The sequence below is a fragment of the Heterocephalus glaber genome, unplaced genomic scaffold (genome assembly GCF_053883595.1).
Source record: "Heterocephalus glaber isolate CG9 unplaced genomic scaffold, H.glaber_assembly_v1.0 deba00000621, whole genome shotgun sequence".
Taxonomy (NCBI): Eukaryota; Metazoa; Chordata; class Mammalia; order Rodentia; family Bathyergidae; genus Heterocephalus; species Heterocephalus glaber.
In genome coordinates this window covers 22957689-22969049 of record NW_028258153.1, presented here as the reverse complement: position 1 = coordinate 22969049, position 11361 = coordinate 22957689, and the positions used below count along the sequence as shown (strand labels likewise).

The 11361-nt window shown below is 49.3% G+C and overlaps 1 protein-coding gene across 1 annotated transcript; it reads left to right on the top strand.

Annotated features, from left to right (window-relative positions):
* Window positions 1-4081: 4081 nt before the first annotated feature.
* On the top strand, window positions 4082-10547 carry Fzd7 (frizzled class receptor 7). Its single transcript, XM_004851206.4, has one exon. It carries the CDS (start codon window positions 4082-4084, stop codon window positions 5780-5782), a length of 1701 nt encoding a protein of 566 aa, XP_004851263.1. The 3' UTR covers window positions 5783-10547.
* Window positions 10548-11361: the final 814 nt, after the last annotated feature.

Genomic DNA, 11361 nt, shown 5'->3' with positions numbered 1-11361 from the left:
AAGCAACCCCCAAATACTCCCCACTATTCTCACCCTCCAGTGGGTTTCACACTCTAGCATAATTCCCTGCTACCCACTGAGTATGGGTAGATCTGGCAATTTGTTTCTAATGAATAGAATATGGCAAAAGTGACAGGATGTCACTTCCAAGATTAGCATCGAACAGTTTCTATATGTCAGGGATCTAGGTGTGTGCTTACACCTAGGGGATGTTTCGTACAACCTACAGGCCTACAACCCAGGCTATGGTATAGCTTTCCTCTTCTTCATTCTAGACATCTCTGCCTTTCATAACATTTGAAAGTGTTTTAGAGATAAGAATGATCTGGCACCCCAAACAAAAAAGAACACAAATCAGTGGGAACCTGGCAACTGGATATCCCAAGTTCTCAGTTTTATAATGTCAAAATTGTCTGCCAAAAGAGGCCACAGAAGGAAGCACATGCTAAAAGCTGCCCTTTCTGGTCTTGTATGAATAATTCTTGCAGTGGGAGTTTCACTACAACCACAAGGATGTGACCATTTTCAAATCTGGCTTGACATTAGATTGTAATTCAACTAGATAAATCTGGGACTTAGCCAAAATAAGTATCATTGAAAAAACTAGAGTTAATGAATAGTATAACTCTTCTGTGGGACCATATGACTATGATGTGAAGAAATAAATACTTTTGTTATTTTATAGGGCAGGGATGATTGGAAGTTTTGCAGCAGACAGTTACAAAATTTTCCACCCTTAGCTCTCCAAGTAAGATACCAGTAAGTAGCTTTGGGAGTTGGGTGTGGAAGGTATTTGTTGGAAAGGAAATTAAATTGATCCTGGACAGAATGTAAATCAGTTACTATGCTTGTCATGGAGCCTGAAACAAATTAATTAGCTCTTTACATTGTGAGCTTGCTTTTTCTGATCTACTTCCTTCTAACTTAGCTCCTTAAAACTGTAACATTCTATATCAGAAAGGCATCGAAAACTACAGCATCCATCTCTCAAACTGCAAATTCTTATTTTGGGGAATCATTTTGGATTGAAGTCTGCGGGGGGGGGGGTTGTTGTTTTATGTTTGTATGCCAGGGATCTCTCCTAAGACCTTAAGCATGTTAGGCAAGCGGTGTACCAACCACTGAGCTACACACCCAACACTGAGATGAGTTCCTTTCTTCTTTTTAAACATCATCTTTTAAAACAAAGCAATCTCCAAAAATATCTGTCTTTGCTTTTCAGCTTTTTGGCCCTTACCTGCCTGGGACAGAGCAAAGGAGTCACATCTGCGACATTTTCCATCTGGAATGGATTTTCCATAATTTATACATAGATTGTTTCTAAAATATTTCATTTCATATATTTTTAGCTCTCCCCTCCCCATTATTATCTAACATGAGCGCTGTCTGGGGTTATTATATGAGAACTGGAAGCTCATCAACTGAACTTGTTTTAGGCGCCTTTGAGACCGTATTTTATCCTGTTGGTTTTCATTTTATTTGATACAGTACTTGGTATTTCTCCCTCAATAAGCAAATATGACTTAGATCAGTGGCCTGATGAATAAGCATCAAAATGATTTAGAAAGGGAAGATATCCTGAAACTCACGGAGAGAAAAAAGGAATCTAACCCCCACCACACACATTTTAAATGACAAAGCAAAGCAGCAGCACTGGCTTTAAACAACATCCTTCAATGAAACAGCAACATGCTGAAATATCAACATACCGTAAATGATCGGTAATAAGAATAATTTAGAAAGAGAAAAGGGAGACCTTGAAAAATGCAATAGAAAATGAAACATTTTTAAAGCAAGCGCTGTTATCATCGATCCTTTTTATTATCTTAAGGCAGATACCCCCAACGGAGGTGACCGGGTGTGAGGGGGAAGTGGTGCTTAGGAGGAACAGGAGAGCCCTGTTGAGGACCGGATGGAGGATGTGGGCAGTCTGACACCCTATCCTGGTCCAAAGGATGTAGCCCTTTAGACGCATTAACAGTTGTGTGAAATAACAAAGGACCGTGAAGTGGAAGTAGATTCCCGGCAAACTCCAGCGATAGAAGGTAAAGGAAAGAAAAACAGAAGCAGCCCTAGTCTCCTAGGAAAGGGAATCCAATTGTCTTATATTGCACTCCCCGCCCCCCCTCCCGCCCGCCGGCCGCAAGCTGGAGAAGCAGAACAACAGAGGCACCAACAGCTGCCAACTTCAACCTGATCAGAAACCCTTCAGAGCTCCAGCACCCCGAACTGAGAAGTTTTTTAAAGCGTAAGACTGCTGTGTGTGTGTCCTCGCGCGAGTGGGGAGCGATATAGTGCCTGGTTTTGATTTTTCTTTTCTCCTCAGCGCATTACTTCCCTGCACAGGAATTCGTGATATTCCTGGCTGCCCAGAGGGGAGAGGCCCTGCTAACTCCCGACCTGGGGAGTAACGAAGGGCGCAAGAGCTCAGCGTCTCAACAGGGCAAAACTTTAACCGAGAACAAAAGAAATGCTGCCAGCAGGAATTGCTACCCCGGAGCGCGAGCAGCTCCTCTGTTTTGTAAAACCTGTGACTAGCAAACGGCTAGTTTCTAACATGCATTCAAACTTCCTGAGGAGGACTCAGAGCGGAGGGTCAAGTGATTGCGTCCGCGAGGACCGGAGACCCCGAGACCCGGCCGCGGAGGTGAGGGTAGCGGACGGCCGAACTCTAGCTCTCCGCGGGGCTCGGAATCCCCTGTGAACCTCCAGGCTCAGCGGCCCCAGGCCCGGGGACGCAGAACCAGGCCTCCCCCTCCGGCCTCCCCCGGGTCCGCACTCCCCGCCGCAAGCCAGCGACTCAGGTTTCTCCGGGCGGCTCCGCCCCCTCTGGCGGGGGAGGGGCGGCCCAAGAGGGTAGGGGACGGCGACCCGCGAGGGCCCCTCCTCGCCCGCGTGAGTCCAGGCAACTCTGTCCGCGAGGACTGCTCTGTGCTCCGCGTCTCCCGCCAAGGGCTCCCTTCTGCTCAGGAATGTGTATTTGAGTGCACCAGGAAAAGGAACAAATCTTCCGAGCAAACTCCCTTTCTGGTGCGTTTTCCCCCCTGAGCGAACTCAGGGTAAAAGTTTTTCCGAACTTTTTCCTCCAGTCCCCCGTCCCTACCCTCAGGAATCCGCCCCGAGAGCTGCAGACCCCGCCTTTCCCGCTCCCTTGCCCGCCCCTTCCGACTTCCACCCAATCGGGAGGCGACGGCAGAGAAAACAGAGGCTGCCATTGGGCCGTTCAGGGCACGGGGCCGCCCCCGGCGTGGTTTGTGAATGGGGGGAGGGGAGGGGGAGGGGAGGGGGCGGGGCGGCGGGTCCAGAGCACGAAGCTTCTTCTGGCCACCAGCGCTGCTCCCGGGCGTTCCTCGCGCTCCCTCCCGGCGGCGGCGGCGGCGGCGGCGACGGGCGCCGGGACTCGCGGGCCATCGCTGCGCGGGGCCGGGGACGGCGGGTCCAGGCCGCGGGTGTCGGGGCCTCTCCGCTTCAGCGGATGCGGTGCAATTGGATTTCCAAACAGCACTCGCCGAGCCCTGATCTCCAGGGCGGCGGTCGGACTCCACGAGAACCTGCCGTTCTGCTGAAACTTGGGCCGAGCCTCGGGGCTGAAGAACGGACGAAGCAGCAGCCGGGGAACCTCGAGGCGCGGAGGCGGAGCAGCGCTGCAGAGGCGGCGGCCCTCGAGGCGAACAGGCGGCGCCCGGCCTGGGGGCGGGGGGCGTGCGCTCCTGCGCGGGGGGCGCGAGACTTGGCCAACTTCGCGGGGTAACCCGAGACGCCTGTTGCTCCGCGCAGCGCAGCCAGCGCACCGTTAGTCTCGGCGGGGCGGGCCCGGCGCCCCTTTCGGAGCCCCCGGCCCAGGCCGACGAGGTTGGGCCCCGGCGGCGCGCGAGTGGCAGGCGGAGGTGGCGGCGGTCTCGCCCTCGCAGCTCGGCACCCCTGCGGCAGCGCCCTCGGCCCCGCGCTGCCCGCGGCCCGGCCCCGGCGCCGGGAGGACTCTCATGCGCCCAGCGCGCCGGCGCCTCCGCACACTCGAGCCTCTCCTGGGAGTCTCCTCTCGTTCCTCCGACTAAGAGCGCCTCTCCACTCGCGGCCGGCGATGCGGAGCCCCGGCGGCCTGTGCGCCCTGGTGCTGGCGCTGCTGGGCACGCTGCCCGAAAGCACCAGGGGGCAGCCCTACCACGGCGAGAAGGGCATCTCGGTCCCGGACCACGGCTTCTGCCAGCCCATCTCTATCCCGCTGTGCACGGACATCGCCTACAACCAGACCATCCTGCCCAACCTGCTGGGCCACACGAACCAGGAGGACGCGGGCCTCGAGGTGCACCAGTTCTACCCTCTGGTGAAGGTGCAGTGCTCGCCTGAACTGCGCTTCTTCCTATGCTCCATGTACGCGCCTGTGTGCACCGTGCTGGACCAGGCCATCCCGCCGTGCCGCTCCCTGTGCGAGCGGGCCCGCCAGGGCTGCGAGGCGCTCATGAATAAGTTCGGTTTCCAGTGGCCGGAGCGACTGCGCTGCGAGAACTTCCCAGTGCACGGCGCCGGCGAGATTTGCGTGGGTCAGAACACGTCGGACGGCTCCGGGGGCCCAGGCGGCGGCCCCACCGCCTACCCAACCGCGCCCTACCTGCCGGACCTGCCGTTCACCGCGCTGCCCCCGGGGGCCGCGGACGGCAGGAGCCGCTCTGCCTTTCCCTTCTCGTGTCCCCGCCAGCTCAAGGTGCCCCCCTACCTGGGCTACCGCTTTCTGGGAGAGCGCGATTGCGGCGCTCCATGCGAGCCGGGCCGCGCCAACGGCCTCATGTACTTCAAGGAGGAGGAGAGGCGCTTCGCCCGCCTGTGGGTGGGCGTGTGGTCCGTGCTGTGCTGTGCTTCCACGCTCTTCACCGTGCTCACGTACCTCGTGGACATGCGGCGCTTCAGCTACCCAGAGCGGCCCATCATTTTCCTATCGGGCTGCTACTTCATGGTGGCCGTGGCGCACGTGGCGGGCTTCCTGCTGGAGGACCGCGCAGTGTGTGTGGAGCGCTTCTCGGACGACGGCTACCGCACGGTGGCGCAGGGCACCAAGAAGGAGGGCTGCACCATCCTCTTCATGGTGCTGTACTTCTTCGGCATGGCCAGCTCCATCTGGTGGGTCATCCTGTCGCTCACTTGGTTCCTAGCCGCTGGCATGAAGTGGGGCCACGAGGCCATCGAGGCCAACTCGCAGTACTTCCACCTGGCCGCTTGGGCCGTGCCCGCGGTCAAGACCATCACCATCTTGGCCATGGGCCAGGTGGACGGGGACCTGCTCAGCGGGGTGTGCTACGTGGGCCTGTCGAGTGTGGATGCGCTTCGAGGCTTCGTGCTGGCGCCGCTCTTCGTGTACTTGTTCATCGGCACGTCCTTCTTACTGGCCGGCTTTGTGTCGCTCTTCCGCATCCGCACCATCATGAAGCATGATGGCACCAAGACGGAGAAGCTGGAGAAACTCATGGTGCGCATCGGCGTGTTCAGCGTACTCTACACAGTGCCGGCCACCATCGTGTTGGCCTGCTACTTCTACGAACAGGCCTTCCGAGAGCACTGGGAGCGCACCTGGCTGCTGCAGACGTGCAAGAGTTATGCCGTGCCCTGCCCTCCGGGCCACTTCCCACCCATGAGTCCCGACTTCACGGTCTTCATGATCAAGTATCTGATGACCATGATCGTGGGCATCACCACTGGCTTCTGGATCTGGTCCGGCAAGACCCTGCAGTCGTGGCGCCGCTTCTACCACAGACTCAGTCACAGCAGCAAGGGGGAGACTGCGGTATGAGCCCCGGCGCGTCCCCCACCTTTCCACCCTCTCCCCTGGCAGGGGGAAGCTCAGGAGGGAAGGAACTGCTGGGTGAGAGCTTGTTTCCTAACTCTAGGCCCGCCACTGACCAGTGATGGGGGCGGGGGTTGAGAAGTTATTTGGAAGAGATTTGGGGTAGGGGGTGGTTTGGAGAGGAGCCCTGGGTCGAAAAGGCCGTTGGGACTTCTGGTGGAGACTTGCAGGAGGAGGACTGCGACAACGACGGTGGTGAAGATGAAGAAGATAGCAATGGTGGTAATCGAGGGCGGTACTGGCGGCTTACCCTGCTGAGAAGATTGAGGCCAGCGGGGATGGCAGGGTCCTGCCAGGCTCCGGGGCTGAGCTGAGCAGTGACATCCCCCAGCTGCAGCCAAGTGGCTGCCCTCTCTCCTGTGAGGCCCGAGAGAGGCAGGCTCTGTCTGCAGAGGCTTTCCCGGGAAGCGGGAGGACCCCTGCGGCGGCCTTGTCAAGCGCTGGTCAAACCATAATCTCTTTTCACTGGGGCCAAACTGGAGCCCAGATGGGTTAATTTCCAGGGTCAGACATTACAGTCTCTCCTCCCCTACCCCCTCCCGGCTGTTTTTCCTCCCCTACTCCTTTCAAGTCTTGTAAAATAAGCATTTGGAAGTCCTGGGAGGCCTGCCTGCTAGAATCCTAATGTGAGGATGCAAAAGACGAGACAATAACATTTCAAGATGAGGGCAAGGAGATGAGTAGTAGGTATTTTCTGAGCAAGGCAGGAGACAGAAAAAAAGGATGTTTTATTTGGTTTAATACCCTAAAAAGAAGTGATGACTTGTTGCTTTTCAAAACAGGAATGCATTTTACCCCCTTGTCTTTGTTGTAAGAGACAAAAGAGGAAACAAAAGTGTCTCCCTGTGGAAAGGCGTAACTGTGAAGACGGCAACTTTTACAAGCAAAGCAGTGCAAATCTGAGGTTTCCCTTTGGTTTTTAATTTAGTTGAGATAAACATTGCTTTTTAAAGAAAAGTGAAGGACAGTATGCTCCCATACCTCATTCAGCCAGGGCTTCTGACTTAAAGGAAATGCAAAGGGTTTTGTTTTTAAATACATCTAATTCAGAACACACTCTTCAACAGGCCCTGTTAAAATGTTCAGTGAAATCTCTCCCTTCATTTTTTTCCCTTGCTTTAAGACTACATTTAGATTTCTTTGCAATTCAGGATAAAAGGAAAAGCACAATGCCTTGAGCATTATGATAAAGGAAAGTTAAATGAACCATTTTGTACACTTTTCAGGGTTTCATAAAACTGTTTATAAAACATGTATCCCAACCCCGTCTTTGATTGAGTGGGGAGGGGATCTGCAGAAATGACAGTGACTGAAGAGAAAAGTTTGAACCATGGGCCTTGTTTTTAATGAAAGTCATTAAAAGAAGGTAAACTTCAAAGTAATTCTGGAGTTCTTTGAAATGTGCTGGAAGACTTCAATTTATTAATCTTAAATCATGTACTTTTTTTCTGTAAGAGAACTGTCGTTCTTTTGGATAATGGTGTAAAGCTGAGCCTCCTTTACTCCACCTTTGACACCACCCGCAATCTTGCAACATGATCTTGCTTCTCAGTTTTTAAATATCAATCAGAGGGTACTGCCAGGAGTGTAAGTTACTTTATATATGTAGTGTTCAGTTGAGTTGAGCTGCTTTTACATTAAATTTAAAGTTGATCTTGTGTTCCTTAAATCTTCAAAACTGTCTCACCTGTCAGATTTTTTTCTTAACTGCCACTACACAGGTTTTGGCATCTTTTGTGTTATTATCTCTTAAGTGCATGTGAAATTTGTAAAATAGAGACAAGTGCAGTATGTATATTTTGTAAATCTCCCATTTTTGTAAGAAAATATATATTGTATTTATACATTTTTACTTTGGGTTTTGTTTTGTTTTGCTTTAAAAGTCTACAATGAAGCCCCCACTTTATCACATGTACAGATCACAAATAAATTTTTTAAAAAATAACAAAGTGAATGTTTATTTAAACAAAACAAAACTTTGTTGTGGAAAAAAGTACCAGAGATACACATGTCCTCCACAAAGGAGATTGGTATACATTACTGAGATCTTTCTTCCCTCTGGCTTTTAACATACAGAGTGTAATCAACGTCTTGACCACCCTTTATATATTTTTTTTTTTCTGTTCTCCCTGCTTCCTGGCAAGCTTTGAATAACTACTGAGGATACAGAACAGCATTTCTTTTAGAGACACGTCTGATCTGTGTGTTTACTGCCTTTGGGCGGTGATTTCCATATTTGAAAGAGGACCAGAAGATATTCTTGGTGTTTTCTGCTTTTCTGGTGAGTTTTCCTTGAGAAGAATTCAATGAGTTTTTTTGTTTGTTTGTTTATTTTGACAAATTAAGATTTTTGTATTCAAATGCACTTTAATTTTTTTTTTTAAGTAGGAAGATATTTATTGATAGGAAAGCTCCTGAGGGGCAGGAGGGGTCCCAAGCAGGTAGCCCTATCTAAATTGTTAATATTTAAATGTTTTGGGTTCCAGTCAGGAAGGTCCGTAGATGCTCCCAGATGAGAGCAGAGGCCCCACTGCAGAGCAAGCCAAAGGCTTCACACCACCTTCTAGGTGGACTGAGACTCAGCGGCTCTGGCAGACAGGGACTCCAGGCCTGACCCTGTGAGGGCCACGAGCCGCTCGGCTATGCCTTGCTCTTTCAAAGTCTAACTTTCAAATGAAGTGGGACCAGAAAAGCTATGCTGTCTAAGCATTTTGATATTAAACAGTGCTTCGGGGAAATGGTCGAGGTATTCTTATATTCCCCATCCTGAGCCACACTAGAATTTTTTTCTTTCCTCTTGCTCTAGCTCAGGTGCCAATTTCCTGGCTTTTTATAAATCGGCCAATTCATTCTGCAGCAGACTGGGTGCTGTTATTTCTCCTGTTCTGCTTTGGCTGAAAGTTTCTGTAGCTCTGTAAAGCACAACAGAAACAGTTTTGTTTTTATTTTAATTAACAGGCTCACACACATGGCTGGTGTGTTCTGCAAAAGGCAAGGAATGAAAACAAGTGACAGTTCTCCCAGAAGGAGGATGCCTCGTGTCTCGTGTCTAGGTGCAGGGCAGTTTTCTTTATGAGCCTCCAGGGTTTTGAACATCACAATAGGTGTGAGGTCATCCTGACTTGTGAGGATTTGGGCATCAAGGAAGGAATAAAACAGCGACTTTGAGTCTCTTAAGGTTTATCCAGTTTTCGCTCATAAAATGACACCCTTTGGGTTGAAGCATGCCTCCCTTAACACCATACTAATACTACCCGTTAGGAATGTTTGCTTTTAGAGTAGATGGACGGCTCCCAGTGGCTTTTTTTTTTCCCCCTGCAAATTAACTGCTGAAGGCCCTTAGACCCTTCCAGGGTAGAGCTATGTGGCTGCTCCCAAGATGGTGTCCCACTGCTCAGCACCGCCTCGTCTTTCGGGCCTCTCAGATTGAGTGTTGGTTTCAGTGAGAGAACAAAGCCGGCTCTGAATAGATTGCTACCTGCTTTTCAGTAAGCAAAGATAAAAGTGTGCACTTTAATTCCTTTCACGTTGAAATGCCTTCTTAGGCAGTGCATTCTCACCTAAGACTTAGAAGCTGGGGATTTTTCTTAAGGAGGTATATTTTAAAAGAAAATATGTGAAGGAGAGCGTTTGTGAAAGGGCACATACAGAGTTTAAGAAAAACATTGGCAGGAGTTTGGTGTTAATCCCTAGATAAGGAGCAGAAACACTTGTGAAAATTTTTTGCAGTTTATAAAACAAAACTAGTCTACACAACAATCCCATGCAACACCTAATGTTCCTAAATAGGTATGTAAGAAATCTTGGCAAGAAAAAATATTTGACCTGTTAACATCTTATAATTAAAAATGTTTAGTGTACATGATATAAAATAGTGCTATTACAAATTCTCTGGGTAGGATTATAGTAGTATAACAGCTGTAGTTTTGAGTGCTGTAATTACACTGGGAAAATCTAATGCTCCCATCTTTAATTTCACTGAAAAGGCAGGTGGCTATTTATAGATGGTATATTTTTATATACGCATATGTGAATGGTGAATAACAGTCTACAGGGCTCCAGGAAATCCTAGAAGGGACCAAAAATGCTCCAATGTGGACTTAAATAAGCAATTCATAGATGTGTTACATTTTTCTATTCTTTCTCCCTCACTGCATTAAAGTAGCTTCATAAAATTTGGTTCTTAAGCTCTTACTTTCTAATGTGACTTTTCTTACATTTAAACCAGTATTTCTCATATTTCACACAAAAGAGAACTAGTTAAGAGTACCATCAAAATGTCAGCTCTTTGGTAAACACACATTCTACCTCTTGTTTTCTTTGGTTGTTTTAAGGGGGAAGAAAGTCTTTCAGGATTTTCTCCATTAGCACCTCAGTGGGAGTGGGGGGAGTACATTCAACAATAGAAGTTTATTATAAGTATTCAGTTCAACAAGCACTGATCAAGCAGCCACCAAACAGAAGGTAGCAGACAATAGGTGACAGCGCGAAAGACAAAAGTCCACTAATGTAACTCACCCTACTCAGTGAGGAGGGTGTCCCTAAGGAAGAATAATGCTGGAGAGAACCCAGCAAGGATCAGGAGAGAGACACAAATGCTATTTGTAATAATACTAACTGGCATTTGGTAGCATTTACTGTTTTAAAAAGCTCCTTTCAGGCCGGGGATTTAGCTCAGTGCAAGGTCCCAAATTTGATCCCCGGTACCCCCCACAAAAAGCTTTCAATTCATTATTTGACTTTGTCCTCACAATATTCCAACCTTGGAATGGAAAATAATTCCTATTTGAAAGATGAAGAAATGTAAAGATGTGAGGTGTAATCACACAGAGATGGAGTAAATCAATCTCCTGTGTTCACACCAAAACTCAACGTACTTTCTTAATCTGTGGCCTGGCCTCTCTCCGGGTCCTCTGCAGGGATAGTAGTGGGAATAATCCATTCAGTCACAGAGAGTGGGTGTCCAGCAAGAAACCAGACGGTGAGACATACTCTGCGTGCATTCAGACTGTTTCCTTCACCTCCATGGACCTTGCTTTCCAAATTTGTCGAAAGAGACCTCTGAGACAAAGGCCTTCCTCCAGCATCCTGGGATTGCAAGTACAAGCACTGTACAAAGTCCTAAACTGCCCATCTATTTGTAGATCGTCCACAGCTATTTTCACATCCCTGACTGGTTATTTTTTTCCTTCTGTCATTCAATGTGTCTCACCCTTTAGCTGGCATGTGCTCTGCAGGAAAATGAAGTTTAATATTAGCCAATTCAAACAGTGAAATCTTCGCTGTGGCCCCTGTCTGCAGAAGTCAGAATACAGTGGTACTTCGGTTCACAAACAATTCTTTCCATGATTCTGGTCACAAACGGAACTGGATGAGAACTTTCCCCAAAAGCCAACATTGAACTTAACCACTGAATTTGATTCAGTTCTCATCCAACTCAGTTTGCAACCAGAATCATGGAAAGAATCAGGTTCGTGAACTGAAGTACCACTGTACAAGTCTGGGGCTCTGTGGTCTTTGAAACA

Bases quoted from the DNA above. Each gene is read 5' to 3' on its own strand.
- Fzd7 (XM_004851206.4), top strand. From the start codon at position 4,082: ATGCGGAGCCCCGGCGGCCTGTGCGCCCTGGTGCTGGCGCTGCTGGGC.